General features: G+C 45.0%; 2 protein-coding genes across 3 annotated transcripts in view; both read left to right on the forward strand.

The window, feature by feature from the left end:
• The window catches only part of ciapin1 (cytokine induced apoptosis inhibitor 1), a 303,079-nt gene that overhangs the window by 223,296 nt on the left and 56,890 nt on the right, over positions 1-22,893 (forward strand). The window lies entirely within an intron of this gene.
• shank2b (SH3 and multiple ankyrin repeat domains 2b) overlaps positions 1-22,893 on the forward strand; it is a 150,072-nt gene that overhangs the window by 93,921 nt on the left and 33,258 nt on the right. The window contains exons 13-14 of the mRNA XM_072664181.1: positions 2,400-2,482; positions 7,995-8,119. Coding sequence (XP_072520282.1) covers positions 2,400-2,482; positions 7,995-8,119 — 208 coding nt within the window. The remainder of the gene's footprint in view (positions 1-2,399; positions 2,483-7,994; positions 8,120-22,893) is intronic.

Raw genomic sequence — 22,893 nt, forward strand, 5'->3', positions numbered from 1 at the left:
TTTCTGTCTCTCAACCTTCTCTCTCTCTTTTATTCAGTCTCATTTCTCTCTCCCTCTGCCTCTCTCACTCTACCTGTCTCTACCCCTCCACCTATTTTTTTACTTCCTGTCTCTCCACTCCTCTCTCTCTCTCTCTCTCTCGCTCATTCTTCCTTTTCTCTCTCTCTTCTTCTCTCACCCTCCTCCCTCCCTCATTCAGTCTCCTTTCTCTCAGCCTCTCTCACCCCTCCCCTTCTGTCCCCTTTATGTTCTGTCTCTCCAGCTCCCTCCTCTCTCTCTCTCTACCTGTCCCCCTTCTCTGTCCCCCACTTATTCAGTCTCTCTCTCTCTCTCTACCTGTCCCCCTTCTCTGTCCTCCACTTATTCAGTCTCTTTCTCTCTCTACCTGTCCCCTTTCTCTGTCCCCCACTTATTCAGTCTCTCTCTCTCTACCTGTCCCCCTTCTCTGTCCCCACTTATTCAGTCTCTCTCTCTACCTGTCCCCCTTCTCTGTCCCCCACTTATTCAGTCTCTCTCTCTCTACCTGTCCCCCTTCTCTGTCCCCACTTATTCAGTCTCTCTCTCTACCTGTCCCCCTTCTCTGTCCCCCACTTATTCAGTCTCTCTCTCTCTACCTGTCCCCCTTCTCTGTCCCCCACTTATTCAGTCTCTCTCTCTCTCTCTACCTGCCCCCCTTCTCTGTCCCCACTTATTCAGTCTCTCTCTCTCTACCTGTCCCCCTTCTCTGTCCCCCACTTATTCAGTCTCTCTCTCTCTCTACCTGTCCCCCTTCTCTGTCCCCACTTATTCAGTCTCTCTCTCTACCTGTCCCCCTTCTCTGTCCCCCACTTATTCAGTCTCTCTCTCTCTCTCTACCTGTCCCCCTTCTCTGTCCCCCACTTATTCAGTCTCTCTCTCTCCCTCTCTACCTGTCCCCCTTCTCTGTCCCCCACTTATTCAGTCTATCTCTCTCTACCTGTCCCCCTTCTCTGTCCCCCACTTATTCAGTCTCTCTCTCTCTCTCTCTCTACCTGTCCCCCACTTATTCAGTCTCTCTCTCTCTCTACCTGTCCCCCTTCTCTGTCCCCACTTATTCAGTCTCTCTCTCTACCTGTCCCCCACTTATTCAGTCTCTCTCTCTCTCTCTACCTGTCCCCCTTCTCTGTCCCCCACTTATTCAGTCTCTCTCTCTCCCTCTCTACCTGTCCCCCTTCCCTGTCCCCCACTTATTCAGTCTATCTCTCTCTACCTGTCCCCCTTCTCTGTCCCCCACTTATTCAGTCTCTCTCTCTCTCTACCTGTCCCCCTTCTCTGTCCCCCACTTATTCAGTCTATCTCTCTCTACCTGTCCCCCTTCTCTGTCCCCCACTTATTCAGTCTCTCTCTCTCTCTCTCTCTCTACCTGTCCCCCTTCTCTGTCCCCCACTTATTCAGTCTATCTCTCTCTACCTGTCCCCCTTCTCTGTCCCCCACTTATTCAGTCTCTCTCTCTCCCTCTCTACCTGTCCCCCTTCTCTGTCCCCCACTTATTCAGTCTCTCTCTCTCTCTCTACCTGTCCCCCTTCTCTGTCCCCCACTTATTCAGTCTATCTCTCTCTACCTGTCCCCCTTCTCTGTCCCCCACTTATTCAGTCTCTCTCTCTCTCTCTCTACCTGTCCCCCTTCTCTGTCCCCACTTATTCAGTCTCTCTCTCTACCTGTCCCCCTTCTCTGTCCCCACTTATTCAGTCTCTCTCTCTCTCTCTCTACCTGTCCCCCTTCTCTGTCCCCCACTTATTCAGTCTCTCTCTCTCTGTCTCCTCCTTTAATCTCTCTGTTATCTTTCTTTTCCCCCTCTCTCTATCTCTCTCTCTTTTCTTGCCTTTCGCATTCTGTCTGCCTCTCTCTCTCTCTCTTTAGCTGTCCCCTTCTATCTCCCCACTCTCTCATTCAGTCTCCTCTTTCCTCTCTCTCTCTCTCTCTCTCTCCCTCCCTCTTCTTTTCTTTTCGCTTCGCTTTCTGTCTCTCACTTGTCTCTCCACCCCTCTCACTCTCTCCCTCCCTCCCATTGACTCTCTCTCCCTCTACATCTCTTACCCTTCTCTCTCTCTCTCTCTCTCTCTCTCTGCCTTTCCCCCTTCTCTCTCCCCCACTTATTCAGTCTCTCTCTCTCTCTCTCTCTCTCTCTCTCTCTCTCTCTGTCTCTGTTATGTCTCTCCTCCCCCTCTCTGCGTCTTAAAGGCACCTCTACATGACTGAGTCTCTCTCTCTCTCTCGCGAGCCGCGATGCTGTACTCGTCTCTGCAGCAGCGCGCGCCCTCAGCCCCGTGGCTGCGGTGTGTTAGCCGCTCGCGTGGCTCCGCGCGCTCCGCCGCCGTGGCCATGATGCGGATGGCCGGCTGGAACACTAACGGCCGCTATGCGCGCGATTTTCTCCACAGCGACTGCGTGATCGACGAGAAGACGGTGGTGCTGCAGAAGAAGGACAATGAGGGCTTCGGCTTCGTGCTGCGAGGGGCCAAAGGTAGGAGAGGGGCCACCCTACTGCCCCCCAATCCTCACATATGAAGTGCTAATTAATTACCCCCCATCCATCCATCCACCCACCCACCATGTGGTGTGATTATTCCCCCCGTCTCCACCCCCACAGTGCATGTGCTGTGTTTACTTGCCCCTTCACTCCAGTGCCTGTGCTGTTTATTTACCCCTCTCATTAGATACCATTTATTTACCCCCCCTCCCCACTATTCCTTCTATATTCATTTGCCCATCAGCTCCAGTCCATATCTACCCTCCCCAGTCTGTAGTTTATGTGGTGTGTTTACTTGCCCCCTCACCCCTCCTTATTGCAGCTCATAGGAGTGATTATTTGCCCCTTCCACCCTCACTCCAGCGCCTGTGCTGTGTGTTTTACCCCTCTCATATAGGATTTATTTATGTTCTTGCCCCCACTATCCAGCACTTGTGGCTTTTGTATTTGCCCCTTGACTCCAGTGTGTGTGTGTTTTTTGCCCCCTCTTCCCTACTCAGCTGTATGTGGATTTGTTTATTTGCCCCCTCATTCCTACTCCAGTGTATAGGGCATATTTATTTGCCCACCTCATCCCAATTCCAGTTTATATGGTGTGTTTATTTGCCCCCTTACCCCTACTCCAGTGTTTGGTGTGTGTTTATTTGCCCCCTCACCCCTACTCCATTGTTTGGTGTGTGTTTATTTGCCCCCTCACCCCTACTCTAGTGCATGCAGTGTGTTTATTTGCCCCCTCACCCCTACTCCAGTGTTTGGTGTGTGTTTATTTGCCCCCTAAGCCCTACTCCAGTGTACGCTGGGTGTTTATTTGCCCCCTTACTTGTTCTTCAGTGTACACAGTGTGTTTATTTGCCCCCTCACCCCTACTCTAGTGCATGCAGTGTGTTTATTTGCCCCCTCACCCTTACTCCAGTGTACGCTGGGTGTTTATTTGCCCCCTAAGCCCTACTCCAGTGTACGCTGGGTGTTTATTTGCCCCCTTACTTGTTCTTCAGTGTACACAGTGTGTTTATTTGCCTCCTTACCCCTACTCCAGTGTTTGGTGTGAGTTTATTTGCCCCCTCACCCCTACTCCAGTGTATATGGTGTGTTTATTTGCCCCCTCACCCCTACTCCAGTGTATGCAGTGTGTTTATTTGCCCCCTCACCCTTACCCCAGTGTTTGGTGTGTGTTTATTTGCCCCCCCCTTCTTTTTCCAGTGCATACCCCCGACCCTTATTCCAGTTCATACTTGCCCCCCAACTCTAGTGTGTGTGCTATATTTTTACCCCTCCCCCCCTTCATGTCCAGCGCACATTGTGTGCGTTTGCCCCTCCTCACCTCACACAGCAGTGATTGGGATATGTTTCTGTGCCTCCAAACCCTTCAGCTGCCCTCCAGTGCACATGGGGTCATTTATTTGCCCCCCCCCCCAAGCTGGTGTAGTTTTGCTTTCACTTGTTTTTGTTTTGTTTTTGTCTGCAGAAGGTTGTAGATGTAACACACCCATGCTTTCCATGTGAATAGTGTGTGTGTGCGTGTGTGTGTGTGTGTGTGGATACCTGTGTAAGTGTTTATCTCTCTTTATGGGGACCTCTGGCTGGTTTTCATAAAGAAAAAAATATTGTTTTATCTTATAAAAAGAAAACTAGGCTGAAGATGATATTTGTTTGCACTAAATGGACAAAAGTATTGGGACACCTGCTCAGCTATTATTTCTTCTTAAATCAAGGGAATAAAAAAAGCATTTATCTTAAGCTTTTGTCTGAGTAACTACCTCAACCCTCCAGGGAAGAAGACGTTCTACTAGATTCTGTAGCATTGCTGTGAGGATTTGATTGCATTCAGCAACAAGAGCATCAGTGAGGTCAGGATGTGGGATTATCACCACCCACCTCAACTAATCCACCATCCATAACTCAGAGAACACAGTTCTTCCACTGCTCCACAGCTCAATCCTGGGGGGCTTTATTTATACCCCTCCTCTAGCCCATACCTGGCATTAGGCAGCATGGTGCCAATAGGCTCATGATTATTTCTCCATATTGCTCCAGAGGGTCCTATTCTATTGGCAGTACTTCTCTACAGGGACTGGACAAGCTGTATATGTGCACTTGCACATCTGTGTCAGCAATTTTACTTCAGTACTAGAAGGGGTGTCCACAAACATTTGGACATATAGTGTATCTGAGGTTAATGTTAGGGTTGGGTTTGATTGAACACGGCAGCATTTAGTGTTAGTACACACTCATGCAGAAGACTCCAGTGCTTACACCCCCCCCCCCCCCACCACACACACACACACTTGCATTGCATGTACTGTGTATATTACCCCCTCACTCACCCCCATCACATAGAGTGTGTGTGTGTGTGTGTGTGTGTGTGTGTGTGTGTGTGTGTGAGGCACAGAAGTGCCTAAGGACTGCACTGCATTCTGCACTTGCCTTCTGCCTGACTGACCGCTGCACTTGTCTCTCTCTCTCTCTCTCTCTCTCTCTCTCTCTCTCTCTCTCTCTGAGACTCAGCTGTGCTTCCTCTGCTGCATCTCCTCGCTCAGGTTTCAGAGGGCAGCGTAACGCATGATTATAAATATAGAAAATTGATGATTACTGATGATCAGTGCTGCGCTCAACAGTCTAAATCAGTCAGGCAAAGCCGTTGAAGCTGATCTGGTACCTCAGTGTCATCCCAGCACTATTCAAACGCTTCTCATACAACGTTCCCAGTTAAATATGATGGAAAAGGTTCCCAAACATTCCCAAAACTGGGAAATCTAAATCAGCGATACATCCGATGCATGATCACGCTGATAAGAAATAAATGGAGCATGTATTTAAACGTAGAGTCGAAGATTTTTCTGAATTCAGCTGCTGGTATCGTAAGAACCTGATTGCAGGGGGTACGATTCACTATGCTGAGATATATTGCGATACTATGAGCAGGGCGATACGCTGCGATTGCGACTGTCGTCTCATAAAAACACGCCATCATAGACAAACTATCTGAGTAAAAAAAAAAATTTTTTGGTCCAATCAGAACAGTGGGATCTGATGTCAGAATACAACACTGCCTTCTAGTGGTCGGGAGGTAAACACAACACATATAAAATATAATATTGCTCCACTTTGATATATCGATATTTTTTATACCCATATAAATGACTAACTTCCATTAGTTCCATTGAAATATGCCTACCAAATATGAAAAGCTCATATTCTATTTATTTATTTATGTATTTATTTACTCAGTTTTCCTCCCCAATTGTCCCTAAACAACCCAACCCACTCATTAGTACCCCCCCCCCCCACCTCCATTCACATGTTATGCTCCCGAGGACTGGCACATGCTTCCTCCGACACACGCCCAACCAGCCACCACCTCTTCACCAACTGCCGCTGATACAACGTCACTGGGCAACCAGCAAACACGCTCTGAAGAAAGCATCGGGTACCCAGCTCTGATGCATCGGCTAGTAGGCTAGCCTGTGCCGATGAAGTGATGTGGGGAGAGAGGCCGAGCCTTCCATCCACCTGGAGAGAGCTAGGCCGATTGTGCTCTCTCTGGCTCCGGCTGCCGATGGCAGGCAGCATGACCCGGGATTCAAACCAGTGGTTCTCGGGTTAGAAGGGCACCACTCGGAGGTGAAAAGCCCATATTCAATTGCGAGGGTAAACGCTCTAACTTCAGATGTTGAGAGATGTCAGTGCTGCAGTGTAGCCTGGGGAGAGCACATTGTCTTTGAGCTCAACCTACAGAAACAGCTGTGGAGAGACAGAGAGAGAGAGAGAGAGATGGAGATAGAAAGAAAGAGAGAGAGAGAGAGAGAGAGAGAGTACTGCGCTGTGGCAGTGAGGAGAACTCTGCAGCCTAGCCATGGCCATCTGGCCCAGTATGTAGAGTCAGCCTCAGTCAGGACCCCTCAGTCACTGCAGAGACCATGCTATGTGCTTGCCATGCTTCTCTAAATGTTCTGCATGCATGTCTGTGTCGGGCGGTGACTGTCCTTCAACCAGTAATCACTAATCAATAAGCTTCATAAGTTAAATCATCTTAAATCTGGTGAAAATATCAAATATGTCTCATTTAGAGATTGTCGTAAGGATATACAGAACTGTACAGAGGTTTCAGTCCCCTGATCCCATCTCTCTACCCCCCCCCCCCCCCCTGTCTCTCAGCAGTGAGAGGGTTTTACTGTAGAAGCTCCAGATCTCATCAGAACTGATAAAGCAGCTGAACATGAATCCAGTAAAAAGGAGAAACAAGAGCTTCTCATTCTGAAGAAAGAAAGTAGTGAGATCTTGTCGGTGAGCTAGTCTGAAGAACAGAGCTCGGTTCCTCCAGGGTTCTCCTGGACGCCCCCCAGTCCAGCCAGCACAGCGTGGGGGATGTGTTCAACTCCATTAGCAGCAGCAGCAGCAGCAGCAGCAGCTCACCTGATTCACCATCATTAAGCCCTGATTTACCACCAAACCAGGTGTTGATCTGAGGAGAACTCTAAATAATACTAGACTCCATGAGAGAGGAGAACTTTGGAGATGTTCTAATGATGAACACAGTGATGGAGAACCACCACCACTTTGGTGTTTATTCTAATATCAGTGATTAACACTTACTATACGAATGCTGAATTTATTTTTAGTATTATTTGCATTTTTATTATTTTAATAAGAGATAATAGCTTGAAACAATCATCTGTATTAAGATATTTGTACTGGAGAAAGTGCTGAAAACAAACCATATTATTATATTTTATATATATACATATTATATATTATTTATATTTTAAAATATTTATACATTTTACAAATATATATTATTATAAATATCTTTATTTATATTTGAATAATATATAATAAAAGTAAATTATAAAACTCTTACAGCAGTATTATGAGAAATAATCAATACTTTGACCAGATTTAAGAACAGCTCCACTTGCCAAGACATCATTTTGCAGTGTGTTCATTGCTTTTAGGTTTTCCAGACAACCCGTCTGCTGAAAAAGCTCAATCTGTGCCACTTTATTGGAAACACCTTTGACTTCTACCTATTGAGATCCCGATACCTCATAGGATTACAGATTTACAGACGCAGATGATGATAGACACATGTAATTCAGGTGGTGGACCATCTCAGCACAGCAGAATCACTGAGGAACTGTGGTGTGTGTGTGTCTGTGTGTGTGGTGTTGTGGGAATGTTGGTCCACCACCCAAAGCTGTCCAGCCTAGACATCAGAAACTGACCTCTGATGAAGAATCAACAGATGAGCTGCAGCCTCTACAAGACAAAAAGGTTTCTAATAAAGTGGCCAGGAAGCGAAAATCGAGCTCTAGTACACCTCACTAAGCTCATGGAAGCATTGCTCAGTAGCTGGTGAGCTCATTTGGGTGTGGTGGAGAGGATCAGACAGCAGCATGCAGTGTAATGGGTCTCCAGAGCTGAGTGAGATCTGGTGAGGAGTGTCTCAGGCCTTGTCCCTGTAACCTTTCCTTCTGTGATTTTGTCCTGCTGTCCTGGGGACCTTCAGCGGACACCCCGATTGAGGAGTTTACCCCCACCCCGGCCTTCCCCGCCCTGCAGTATCTGGAATCTGTGGATGAGGGAGGAGTGGCCTGGCAGGCCGGTCTCAGGACAGGAGACTTCCTTATCGAGGTAAGAAAAAGGCTGGTTCTGGTTTTGAAGTGCGTGTGAAACTGTCCCGTGTGCTGGAGCCCAGTTTTTCTTAATCACCGCTTAGTCACTGTCTCAACCCTACACTGGAACACTATATAGAGCACTATTATAGGGTTCCAAAATGTTCCCTTATTCACTGTTCTCCACATTGGAGCACTATTTAGCACTATTATAGGGTACCAAAATGGTCCCTTATTCACTGTTCTCCACATTGGAGCACTATTTAGCACTATTATAGGGTACCAAAATGGTCCCTTATTCACTGTTCTCCACATTGGAGCACTATTTAGCACTATTATAGGGTACCAAAATGTTCCCTTAATCACTCTTCCTTACATTGGAGCACTATTTAGCACTATTATAGGGTACCAAAATGTTCCCTTAATCACTCTTCCTTACATTGGAGCACTATTTAGCACTATTATAGGGTATTAAAATGTTCCCTTAATCACTCTTCCTTACATTGGAGCACTCTTTAGCACTATTATAGGGTACCAGAATGTTCCCTTAATCACTCTTCCTTACATTGGAGCACTATTTAGCACTATTATAGGGTACCAAAATGTTCCCTTAATCACTCTTCCTTACATTGGAGCACTCTTTAGCACTATTATAGGGTACCAGAATGTTCCCTTAATCACTCTTCCTTACATTGGAGCACTCTTTAGCACTATTATAGGGTATCAAAATGTTCCCTTAATCACTCTTCCTTACATTGGAGCACTCTTTAGCACTATTATAGGGTATCAAAATGTTCCCTTAATCACTCTTCCTTACATTGGAGCACTCTTTAGCACTATTATAGGGTATCAAAATGTTCCCTTAATCACTCTTCCTTACATTGGAGCACTATTTAGCACTATTATAGGGTATCAAAATGTTCCCTTAATCACTCTTCCTTACATTGGAGCACTCTTTAGCACTATTATAGGGTATCAAAATGTTCCCTTAATCACTCTTCCTTACATTGGAGCACTATATAGAGCACTATTATAGGGTATCAAAATGTTCCCTTAATCACTCTTCCTTACATTGGAGCACTATATAGAGCACTATTATAGGCAACAGAAAAGCTATTCCCTACATTGGAGCACTATGTAGAACACTATGTATTTTAGGGAATAGAAACAGCCCCTTACTTTTCCCTACATCAGATCATTATTGGTGCTGCAATGACCAGTATTAGAGGTGTCATAATTGCATTGGAGCACTATTTAGACCACAATTATAGAGGACTGAACCGTTCCCATAATCACAGTTCCCTACAGTGGAACACTAAATAGACCACTAAAAATAGCCCCTTAGTCACTATTTCCTAATTTTTCTAAGCACTACAAAATGGCAGATTCCCAAAATAGTGCACTAAATAGTGAGAACTGCATATTTTGGGACACAGCCTGTCATGAGATGGATGTTTGCTGCTGGGAAGTTGTGTGTATTAAAAGCTGCTACTGTGATACAGAGTTTCTGTGACTAGTTCTGCACTGCTGGAATGAGAAACCAAGAATTCTATGTTTTGATTGATTGATATTGATCGATTTGTCGAAACCGAGCTTAGAAGAAGCTTTAGAAAATCTAAAATTCTTAAAACACACGTAGCACAGTTCAGGCAGATGGCCTGTTCTGCGGTGGCTAAGCGCGCTGGAGGCTGTGTTTGGGATGCGAGTCTGGGTGAACTGGCTCAGAAAACATCCTCTTCCCAGGGCTGGATGCTTCCCACCTATGGATCCTGAAGTGGATGTGTTGAATCATTCACACGTTTGTGTCAACAAGAGAACATTTATATAAAGCCTGAGAGTGCGAACATGAGGGAAGGTCACAGTTACATCTTTAATGAGAGCACAGAAGCACACACACACACACACACACACACACACACTCCTGGAAGAGGCTGTGAAAGCACACGGTGGTCTTCCCAACAGGAAGCGCTTCCTTCCTGCCTTTCTGACTTGTGTGTGGTTGAGGGGAATGTCATGACAAAGCTGTTAATCTCAGCGCATCGTAGCTGTCCGAGCAGAACCTCAGAGCTCCGTTTTTTATGTTGTTTTTATGTAGGCCTGTGTGTGTGTGTGCTATTTGAAGACCCCGGATGCTCTTGGTGTTGCATGAACATCTGGTTGCATTAGGTTATATTGAAGAGAAGATCATTTAAGGGACATGCGGTTATGTAAGGTTATGACAGCGGCAGCATGCTTCTGGATTGCTTTCATACTGGGATGGTGCTGAAAATGTCAGAGCAGGGACTGATCATCTGCTTAACCCTTCCAGCACAGTCTTTACGCAGCTGCGTGCTGCTGAGGGCTTATAGGAACAGTATGTCTCATTTTTACCTTAAAAACAGCAGCTGCAGAACCGCTGTGATGCTCCACTGACCTGTAATAGGGAGGATAGCATCTCTGCATTACCTGAGTCATATACTTGTATCTCGCAGCTCGTAAATTACGCTTCCGGACTGTATCTACATCGGAACATAGACCACTATTATAGAGAACCGGAACGTTCCCATAATCACTGTTCCCTACATTGGAACACTATAAAGACTACTATTATATGGCACTGGATCGTTCCAATAATCACTGTTCCCTACATTGGAACACTATATAGACCACTATTATAGAGAACTGGAACGTTCCCATAATCACTACTCCCTACATTGGAACACTATAAAGACCACTATTATAGAGAACCGGAACGTTCCCATAATCACTACTCCCTACATTGGAACACTATAAAGACCACTATTATAGAGAACCGGAACATTCCCATAATCACTGTTCCCTACATTGGAACACTATATAGACCGCTATTATAGAGAACCGGAATGTTCCCATAATCACTGTTCCCTACATTGGAACACTATATAGACCACTATTATAGGGAACTAAAATAGTCCCTTAATCACTACTTCCTACATTGGAACACTATAAAGGCCACTATTATAGAGAACCGGAACGTTCCCATAATCACTGTTCCCTACATTAGAACACTATATAAACCACTATTATAGGGAACAAAAATAGCCCCTTAATCACTACTCCCTACATTGGAACACTATAAAGACCACTATTACAGGGAATCGGACCGTTCCCATAATCAATGTTCCCTACATTCTAACACTATATAGACCGTTATTATAGAGAACCAGAACATTCCCATAATCACTGTTCCCTACATTGGAACGCTAAATAGACCACTATTATAGGGAACAAAAACAGCCCCTTAATCACTATTCGCTACATTAGAACATTATTATATTATAGGGAACTAGGGGGAACCCTTGACCAAGAAATACTAGTAACTAATGCTACTTAAAGCAGAATAGAGGGGATGCACTTGACGTCAGAGGTGGCAGGAGTCACTGCGGCCACGCCCATCAAGTTAACGTTGGGTGTGAATGCTCCTAAAACACAAACAAAAAAACGGCTGTTGCGCGACTGACTGTACAAACAGAGTCAGCTGGACTTCAGAGCCTCCTTTTACAGAAGAGCAGAGAAGCTAATGGATTTGGTGGAATTCACAGAAACGACTGGAATTCAGGCCCCAGAATGTGTGGGAGCTCACTGAGTGCTGAAGTCACACTCTGAAAACAGGTGGGGAAAAAAGCAGGCCCAGCGTAGCTGCAAGTTTAGCGACATGCTAAGTTCAAGTAAGAGGGAAAGCAAGCAAACCTGGATGAGCCAGTCTACTAAAAGAGCCTGAAAACAGTGGAAAACCGTCCTAAGGCCGTTCACTCGACTCTGCACTCTCAGATATGAGGCTTCATCCTCTAAACAGGTGTGATTTGAGCCTCAGTTGGATGGACCTTCCTGGCTACACATCGCTGTTGATCAGATAGTCGCTTGTGTCCGTCCCGGTTTGGCCGTTTTCCCTAATAAATGCTTCGGCCGAGCTGCAGAATACTTTGCCCCTCAGTCCAACTGCAGGGGGCATGTTCCAGCGGGAACATGAGGTCAGTGCATACCCCCTATAGTCTGTGGTGGCGTCCCAAATGAATGCTATACACTTACTCTATAAGGTTTTTTGCTAACCGGAAGTGATGTCACATTGCTATGCCAACACACAGTACATCACTCCACTCCACTGCACTTGTATCGCTATCCGCCATAATTGTCGAAAAATCGAACAATTGTTCTAGACGTAAATAGCTCCTCCCTTTTTGCTTTTCATTGAATTGTGGGATGTATAATGGTGTCCATGGAAACCACACTCAGAAACCGACTGCTTCAGAGTCTTGGATGTCTTGGATATTTGAGTAGATTCAACTGTGACACTTATCTATCTTATCTATACTACACAGTTCATACTAAGCTAACTAGTCCTGATTGGGATGCAATTGGAACACAGCCTGGATGCTCCTAAGAATCATTGTTGTGATCAAAATGTAAGGAAAATACGCAGAGCAATATGAGAGAAATGATGGAACAGCAAGGACGACGAGTCTTAAATAGGCAAGAGCAATGATGCTAAATGCTAACGGCACCAATGTTTAAACACTGAAAATGAGCTACAGGGCCGAGTGACCGTCGGACCGAGGAAACTGGCAGGCATGCTCTTCATCTCCATATCAGCCAAAATCAGCGTAACGGCATGCAGAATTTATGGAAGCTCTCACTCCGCTCCAGCGCTCCGAACGAGCATCAGTAGTAAAAGGATGCCCGACTGCTTGGAGAGAGAAATGGGGGAAGGAGGATTTATGAATTATTTGATGGTAATTCACGAGTTAATGTGGTTTGAAGGTAGTGCCGGAGAAGCAGATTGCATTTTGATGATGTGATTACAACTAACAAGTCGACCTAGTGAACCATACTGAGCCATATGGTGGATAAGCCATAAAACAATACGGGTGTAACGATTTCAGTACAGTAAGGCTGGCCTTGGCAGCGTTTTATAGGGCTTTCCGAACGATTAGCCTATTACACGTTCTTATAACCACCATTAAAAACAGTAATATCCACCTTTTATAGTTAACCATGCTTTTAATCACGTGACGGCTGATTTCAGCTCATTCGCACCATCGCCAATGTACGCTATTAATACGCAGATTTATTGGCTGCAGTAATGGACCAGGCCGAACGTTATGTGTGATATCTAGGATATCTGATATCTGTGATATTTTGCAGTGCTCCACAGTGGTGGCTGGTTTCGGAGGTACACTATATACTACATGGACAAAAGTATCGGGACGCCTACTCAGGACGCCCATTCTTCCGAAATCAAGGGTATTAAAACAGAGCTTATCCTGCTGTTGTTGGAGTAACTGTCTCTACTGCCCAGATAAGAAGGCTTTCTACTAAGTGGTGGAGGAGCATTGCTGTGAGGATTTGGTTGCATTCACAGACAAGAGTGCTAATGAGGTCAAGATGTTGGATGATCACCACCCACCCCACCTCTTCCCAGAGAACACAGTTCTTCCACTGCTCCACAGCTCAATGCTGGGGGGCTTTATACCCCTCTAGCCCACGCCTGGCATCCTGGCATTGGAACGGGGGTAGACAAGCTGTGTGTGTGTGTCAGCAATGGGTGCAACCTACTGAAGTAGCTGAATGCATTCATTAGAAGGGGCGTCCACAAACATAATTTTTTTTAGTTTTTAATGTTTCTGTGTTTTTCTGCTTGGTCATTCCTTCCTTCTTGATGACCTTGCAAACAATAAGCACACTTTAATAATGCGGTCAATGTTATTGACCAGCGCTCTGCCCAGAAGCTCGGGGGAATTTTTACAGATTCAGAGAGACAGAGCTGCTGCGCTCCTCCACTCTTTGACTGATGGACGTGTTGGAGGCTTCTGAGTGTGTGTTCTGCCTCTCCGGTCCTCCTCCTCCTGAAACTGTCCAGATTACTGATAGAACCCCGACACTGATGGAGAGCTTCGTCTAGGCCTGCTGTCTGCTCCCTTACGTTATAGTGAGTGCTGATGCTGTCAGGGAGAGCATGCTTTTTGTTGGGTTGGTGTATTTTAAAAAAGCCTTGCATCCCTCCTGCATCCCTACCCTCCAGTCCACCCTCCCAGGTCACCCGTAGTGCTCCACTGGTTCTTCCCAAGACCAAACAGTGGAGCAGACAGATGCTACTCCTCAGCATCTTTGTAGCTGCTGTTCTTTCACAACTCACCTGACCCCCCGCCCCCGGTGACTTCCCCGTCTCATGCGTTCTGGAGGATGCTGATGTATGAGAAATCAGAAGGAAATGACTATTCTCTGAGTGCATAGTTCAACCCATGGCCCCACGTTCCCTCGCTACATCATCCACGCTCCCTCAGACTCTAAATGAGCTAAATTTCAGTGGTTCGGCCGTTTGAAGAACAGCCCGAGGTATGGATGGACTGGTTGTAGTTGAGTAACAGCCTGTGTTTCTCAAACTGGTTCTTGAGGCCCCTGAGGTGGTGCACATTTGTGGTCATTTGTGCTCAACAGTTCCCAACTGATTAGGAAGGAGGACAGGTCAGGACTGTTTGGACGGTCCTGAGAACTTGAGAACATCTGGTTTAAGGGTTTAAAGATATAAAGGCTGCAGACCCTGATCTCCATACTTTACACCTGTGAGTTCCGTCTTCAGTGTGCCGTGTTCCTTTTTGCCTAGACATTCTTAAATAATAATCATCATCATCATCATCATTATCATCATTATAATAACAACAATAACCATCATCAATTGGAAGAATTGGAAGGCCAATTACCCCATTTCCAGTCATGTGAACTCCCTCTGTTACTCCCCCTGTTACTTTACCAGCTGATGCAACATTGCTCAGAGGAAAGCGTGGCTCCCCATCTCCCATACAACTGCTAACAGACACCTGTGCTGACCGACATCACAGTAGGAGTGATGTGGGGAGGAAGTGCCATCAACCCACCTCTGAGAGAGCAAGGCCAGCTGTGCTCTCTCTGACTCCAGCTGCTGATGGCAAGCAGCAGGACCTGGGGTTCAAACCAGCCATTATTTATTTTTTATGAGGTTGCTGATTGCCCTGCTGAGACTGGTTCTCGAGCCCCACATTTGAAGTGACCATTTTGGTCCATTTGGCTCTGCAATTTTAGAACATATAGGGAGAAGGACAAATCAGGACCATCTGATTTAATATATAATAATAATAATATATAGTAATAATAATAATAATAATTATTATTATTATTATTATTATTATACAGCTAACAATAATAATAATAATAATAATAGAAAGTTATGTAATAGCTGCTTAATCAGTAGAACATCAGAGGAAGTGTTATGGTCATTTTATAATCATCTTTATGGTTACTATTGTTATTATTGTTTTTATTATTACATTTTATGTTACTCATAATTATAGAATGTTATTATTATTATTATTTATATAATTATATATAAATGTATATAGCATTAAATAAAAGCTGCAGATTCTGAGCTTCTTACTTCTTATGACTTTGTAGTTGCCATCAGCAGCCGGAGTCAGAGGGAGCACAGTTCCTCCCCACTCTATCACTCCCAGTGTGATGGTGGTCAGCACAGGCGTCTGTTAGAGGCGGTGGCTGGTTTCCTGTGCATCGAGGGAAATGTGTGCTAGTCCTATAGGGGGCATTGCTAGTGATAGGAGGATTTTGCGTGTACAGGGATTGTGCAATTGACCTTCTAAATAAGAAAATGGGGGTAAAATTAGAAATATATTAAATTTCAAAATATATAATAATAATAAACAGAGTACTTGACATGCACATTACAGGCACATCCTCAAAGATCCAAGTAAAGCAGTGCAGTTCTTTCTAAACGGGGGAATGTGTGCTCTCTGTCTCTCTCTCTCTCTCTCTCTCTCTCTCTCTCTCTCTCTCTCCTGCTATCAACACCATCATGATGGCTGGTCTTTTTTTTTTCCTTCTGGCAAGAGGCGCCTTCTTCCTGCGCTCCTGTCGGTGTTAGGGATCCAGTAGGAAGCTCCAAAGCAGAGCAGCAGCTTTACTGAAAATACACACACTCCCACCGGCCTCAGTGTGTGGGCATGATCATCTCTTGCTCGTCCCTCTCATCTCGCTCCTCTCTCGCTCTCCTGCTCCTCGCATCTTCCTGTTCTCTTCTCGCTGCCGCTGTGTTCTCCTCCTCTCCTCCCTTACCTCGTCTGCCGCTCCCTCCTCTCGTCTCTCCTCTCTCCTCCACCTCCATTTTGCGTCCATGTTAGCTCAGACACTTTACACAAGGTCAGCGTGGGCCCACGTCGTAGTGTCCGTTTAATGAAAAGTGTGTATTATTGATGGCGCCCGTGCATTATTGATCAGCCTTGTTCACCCACACTGTAAATTGAATGGGCTCGTCACTGTCGGTACAGAGCGAGAGAGCCTGTTCTCTTTGTCTCGGTGACGGAACAGGAACGCTCCGAGCTGGGGCTCTCTCCACAGCTCTCCAGCTTATAGCCGAGCAGGAATCACAGTCAGGGAGGAGAGAGAGGCAGGAGGTGAAACTCCTGTCCGGTGTGAAAACTGTGTAAGCATCACTACACAGTACTTTAGTAGTGCTTTAGTTTGCTGCACTCTAAGAAGTCTATATATATACTCTAACACACACACACACACACATATATATATATATATTCTATAAGAAACCATATACAAAAAAGTCTTTGTATTTGAAGGGCTGTCTGACAAGGCAAAGGGCAAGTTAAGCGTTACGTAGTTCCTTCAGCTGTCATGGTTCTATGTATAATAACAGCATTTTATAAAGATTATCATAAAATATAATAATAATAATAATAATAAGAGCACTTATTATTTCTTTGTATCTATAGGGCTGTCTTACCAGTCAAAGGTTACGCATTATATGGTTCCTTGAGCTGTCATAGGTTTATTTATAATAACAACAAAATATAATAATAATAATAATAATAACAACACTTTGGCATTAGTAGCCATTTACAGTGTTTTACAAAGATGACCAGACAAAGGGCAAGTTAAGCGTTATGTGGTTCCTTGAACTGTCATGGTTCTATGTATAATAACAACATTTTATAAGATTATCATAAAATATAATAATAATAATAATAATAATAATAATGATGATGATGATGATGATGATGATAATATTAAGAACACTTATTAAAGTCTGTGTATAATAACAACAAAATATAATAATAAAAATAATAATAAGAGCATATAATAATAATAATACTATTTGGCATTAGTAGCCATTTACAGTGTTTTACAAAGATTTTCGATGTATTTGAAGGGCTGTCTGACCAGACAAAAGGCAAGTAAAGCGTTACGTGGTTCACGGTTCATTGTTCTATGTATAATAACAACATTTTATAAAGATTATCATAAAATATAAGAATACTACTACTACTACTAATAATAATTATTATTATTATAAGAGCACTTTGACATAAGTAGCAGTTTAAAGTGTTTTACAAAGATTTTCTTTCTTCAGTTAAGCATTATGGTTCCTTGAGCTGTCATAGGTCTATATAGCACCATTGCCTTTACTAAAAAACCCTTACAGAGTGTCCTAATGTTAAGTTAGAACACCTCCTTATTTATTACAAATTATTATTACTCCAAAAAGGACTTATTTGGACACAGTAACAGAGGCAGCGTTCTGGTTTGAGCGCAAAAACCCATCTCAGCTGTGAAGCACGTAGGTGGAAATGTCATGGTTCGTAGAATTGCTGTCTTTGGATACTGCCCAGCTAACATGTCCATGTAGGGCCTGTATGCTGGGTAGCCCGACTGGGAACCAGAACGTTTTGCCCTCGGATTTCATGTTGACCCCACATATGGAAGCCCACTAGGGTCAGTGATGGGACCAGGAGGGGTTAAACATGGGCCCCATCTGGGTTGTACACAGCATATGGAGCCTAGATGGGACCCATGTGAGATTAAGGTGGGCTGTAAGGATGAGGCCCATTTGGGAAGCCCAGCTGGGTGCCAGATAAAACATGTTCAAATCCACCCATATGCCCACCTGGAACCCACATAGCCCACGTTTCACCCACGTAAGCCCGTCAGTTGCCTTCTTCAGCTTTGTGACCAGGCTGGAATCACTGCAACTGCAGCAAAACCTTGTACCTATAAACATTTTCTGTTGGGCCGCTCACCATGGATTGGTCAGTGAGCAGCGGCCGTGGTCAGTGGATGATAAGCAATGCTAATTCTCACCCATTTCAGCAGAATTTGTTGAGAAGGGTGTTATAGAGGGGTCATGTCGACTCATGTGGGGCAACGTTGACTAGGTGGGTTCCAGTTAAGCTTCCCAAATGAGCCCCATTGTTACAGCCCACCCTAATCTCACATGCGTCCCATCTAGGCCTCATGTGCAGTGTAAAATTCAGGATGGGGCCCATGTTTAACCCCTCCTGGTCCAATCACTGACCCTGATGAGCATCCATATGTGGGGCCAGCGTGAAAGCCATGGACAGAACCTTCTGCTTCCTGGTTGGGCTAATCATAAAGGCCCCACATGGACATCTTATACATACCTGTAGTTCTAATCAGTTAATATACTGCACTAGATGGAGGTCTCAGTGTATTTTGTTGTGCTTGCCTGAGCAGCCCCTCCGTCCGTGCATCGCTGACGTTCTGGAGAGTTCTGCATGCAGCAGAGTGAAGCAGCAGCAGGCAGGCAGGCTGTGGACCGCAGGAGATGCCTGCGAGCCTCCTCACGGCCTGATAACCACACTGCCTGTCACCAACCTGCCCATTCTACTGCATGCAGTGCTCTGAAACGGCACAGGACTGCACGCAATAATGACGGCCTTTAATCCGCCTCACTAAGCCAAACCAAACCAGGCCGGGATTCTGCAATTCGAAGCAAATGCTTATTTATCATGTGAAATCCAGAGGAACATCTGAGAGAATGACCAGAACAGTACTGATGCCTGGGCTGGAGGGGAACCCTATAGGCTGAGAGGGTATAGCTAGAAGAGATGCTGCATTGAGCAGGACCAGCATCCCTGATGTTGATTGAAGATCTAGCATGCAGTGGTATGTGCTGACCTGGTCTGGTCCATGCGTGCGGTGACGAGCCAGGGCTCATGTTGTAACACAGAGCAACGGTCACCTAGCAACCAGCACCAGTATTATGTCTGAGCACTGTGCTGAAAGCAGCACAGCTTTGTGAGGGTTTTTTTTTTGTGGTGGAGTGCAGTGGTGTGCTTCATGTAAACAGTTGGCATCCTCCTTCTCTCAGTGCAGCCAAAATTGAGGAATGAAGTACAGTTAAACTACTGGATTAAAATCACGACCCGCATCAGGGCACGGTTTGTCTTTTGGGCCTTGTTCTTATAATAGGTATATCTGAGATTACAGCAAGACATCCCTCTGGAGGTTCTACCTGAGAGGCTGTCGGAGGGCATTAAAGGGCCTCCTTCTCGTCTGCAGCTACAAATTACTGCTTTCAAGTGCAATGCTTTAAAGGGTTCTAGCAAAGGCGTTTTATTGGTATAGTACCCTTATATCTATTGGAGGTTCTGTACACTTGCATATTTAATTGACGTGATGCGGAACCTTTAAGTGGGTAAAGAACATCAATTGAAGGTTCTTCAGACCTTTAGGAAGTTCTTCACTCTCAGGCATCTCGATTACAAACATGGTTCATGCACTGTTCACGTCTTAGACCATATACGCATAGACATACACTATATGGACAAAAGTAATGGGACACCTGCTCATTCCATGTTCTTCTGAAATTGAAGGCTATTAAAATGAGCTGATCCTGCTTTTGTTGGAGGAACTGTCTCTACCATCCAGGGAAGAAGGCTTTCTACTAGATTTTGGAGGAGCATTGCTGTGAGGATTTGATTGCATTCAGTGTTAACAAGAGCGTTAGTGAGGTCAGGATGTTGTCAGGATGATCATCACCACCCCACTTTATCTTCAACTCCCCAGCTCATCCTAAAATAATTTAATGGAGCACCACCATCCATAATTCCAGAGAACACAGTTCTTCCACTGCTCCACAGCTCAATGCTGGGGGGCTTTATACCCCCTCTACTAGCCCACGTCTGGCATTATTAGGCAGCATGGTGCCATTAGCTTCATGCTTGTTTATCTGGTCCAAAGAGTCCTATTCTATTGGCAATACTTTCCTACAGGGACTAGACAAGCCGTGTGTGTGTGTGCATTTGTACATCTGTGTAGAAGCAGCAGTGTGGGCAACTGAAAGTAGCTGAATGCATTCATTAGAAGGGGTGTCCACAAACATTTGGACATATAGTGCAGAAGTCGTTGTCACGTGTGTTCTGTGGTGTTGCCGAGGTGTTCCTAGGTGGTTGCTATAGTATACCACGAGGTTGCTTTTGTAGTTGCTATGGCATTTCAGTTGGTTGCCAAGTGGGTGTTATAGAATACCAGGAGGATGCTATTGTATTTGCTGAGGGAGGCGGTTGCTAAGTGGGTGCTATAATGTTTCTTGGTGGTAGATAGGGTGGTTTGTATGGGATGGAGTTTATGTGGTTGCTAAGGTGCTTTAGGTGGTTGTTAAGATTCATTGTTTTGTTAATGCTAAGTAGGGGCTGCTTAAGACTCTAAAAGTTTCTATTAATGATTTATTACTAACTGGTTACATCCATCAGATTTACTGGCTTTTAAAAAAAGCTCTGATTATTAAATCATTCATCAATACGGACGTTCGATCGCTTCCCTGGCCTGGGCTGTGCAGGCTAGATGCTCTGCTGTGGAGTTTCTCTGTACTGCAGGTTCGTAGTTCGTCCCCTGAGCTCCACCAGCAGCACTGCACTCCAGCTTTATCATTTAACCTTCCAGTAAGTGCGGGGCAGGCCTGCTCAGATAAGGCCCTCTCTGAGACTTCTCTTTAACCAGGCTGCTCAATAAAAGCATGGGGCTGGAAGGGGCTGCTTGTGTGTGTGTGTGTGTGTGTGTGTGTGTGTGTGTGTGTGTGTGTGTGTGTGTGTGATTGAGCTAGTGTATGTATGCATGTGTGTGTGTATAAAATGTCCCTAAGCGGCAAGTCCTCTATGCTCTTCATAATTAGCCCACTCAAGACAAAAGAGTCTGGGTCTCAGGAGAGGAGTAAGAGAGGAGAGACTTCGTTCAGAGAGCAGGGCTTTGGTTTCAGAGGGAGACGATAGCAGCCCTTTATTCTTCTTCCAGTCCTCCAGCGGGTGCCGGGTTCACCCAGTGTTCATTTTTTTAGTTTAATACACAAAAACATTATATTCTATATTTCCGAATATTCTGATAAACCACCCCAGGTTTGGAATGGACTTGTCTCCACTGGCCATATAGGAGCACTGTGTAGGTCTGTAAGTCCAGACTGTCTCCATCTGTTTCTCTGCAGACTCTGTTATCAGCCCTCTTTCACCCTGTTTGTTCTTCAATGCTCAGGACCCCACAGGACTGACCACCACAGAGCAGACTGTAGTATTTGGGTGGTGGGTCAGTCATTCTCAGCACTGCAGTGACACTGACTGACATGATGGTGGTGGGGGTGAGTGTGTTAGTAGTGTGTGTTGTGCTGCTGGTACGAGTAGTGGATCAGACGCAGCAGTGCTGCTGGAGTGCTTAAACCCTCAGCACTAGCAATGCTCCCGACACTAGGAGGGTAGGGACCTAACACATGCCTCCTCTGACACATGTGAAGCCAGTCGCTGTCTCTTTTCGACCTGCTGCCAATGCGGCATTGCAGGGTCACCAGCACACTCGGAGGACAGTGTCAGGTCCCCAGCATCACCGCTCCAGCTAGCAGATGCCTGTGCTGACCGACATTGCTTAAGAGTGATGAGAAGAGAGACCACACCATCTACTGATCCAGCCAGTTGTGCTCTCTCAGACTCCTGCAGCTGATGGCAAAGCAGCATTCGAAATCGGGACCCCCGGGCCGAAGTTATAGCGCATTAGAAAGCTGAGCCAAAATTGCAACAAGGAAAAATCCTTCAATGAAAGTCACTGTAAAAAGATTTGATCCCAAGTCATTTTGGAGCATTTCTATTGGAAACTGAGTTGAAACACTCCTGATCACAGAGTGATTCAGAATGGGTCATTATTGATGTAGATTATATGGATATATGGACGGTATGGGGAATGAATGGTACATACGCAGTGCTAAACTCATACTTCCAGTTCAGTTTTCCACGACACCGGCCCTTTAAACATCCCTAGAGTGTTTACCCTAAAAGCCAACCGACCGTCTGTTTGGAAGCTGCGGACCTCCTAATTTAGCTGCACAGGTGTGCTGTGTATTCATGCTGTCCCCAACAGTGGCATGTGGGGTTGGATAACAGACATGGGATCATTCTTGGAACCGGACTTCCTGACAAGCTAACATATGACATCCAAAACACTTTCTGCGCCGTAGCTGAGTATTGGACATGGATTTACTGTGTTTGGGCACTATTATAGACTTTGTCTGGCCAGGAGAGGAAGCCACTTCATCTCCACTGCAGCTCCTACAGTACATTTCTCACTGACAGTTTATGACAAGTAGACACACTCACTGACCACTGACTTTATGTTTATTTGAGTTTATTTTAATGTTATATAGAGTTAATTACAGGTAGACACTCTCACTGACCACTGACTTTATGTTTATTGTGGTTTATTCTAATGTTATATAGAGTTAATTACAGGTAGACGCTCTCACTGACCATTGACTTTATGTTTATTGTGGTTTATTCTAATGTTATATAGAGTTAATTACAGGTAGATACTCTCACTGACCACTGACTTTATGTTTATTTGGATTTATCTGATGTTTTATAGAGTTTTACAGGTAGACACTCTCACTGACCACTGACTTTATGTGTATTTGGGTTTATTCTAATGTTATATAGAGTTAATTAC

Source organism: Salminus brasiliensis, chromosome 19, assembly GCF_030463535.1.
Source record: "Salminus brasiliensis chromosome 19, fSalBra1.hap2, whole genome shotgun sequence".
NCBI classification, from domain to species: domain Eukaryota; kingdom Metazoa; phylum Chordata; class Actinopteri; order Characiformes; family Bryconidae; genus Salminus; species Salminus brasiliensis.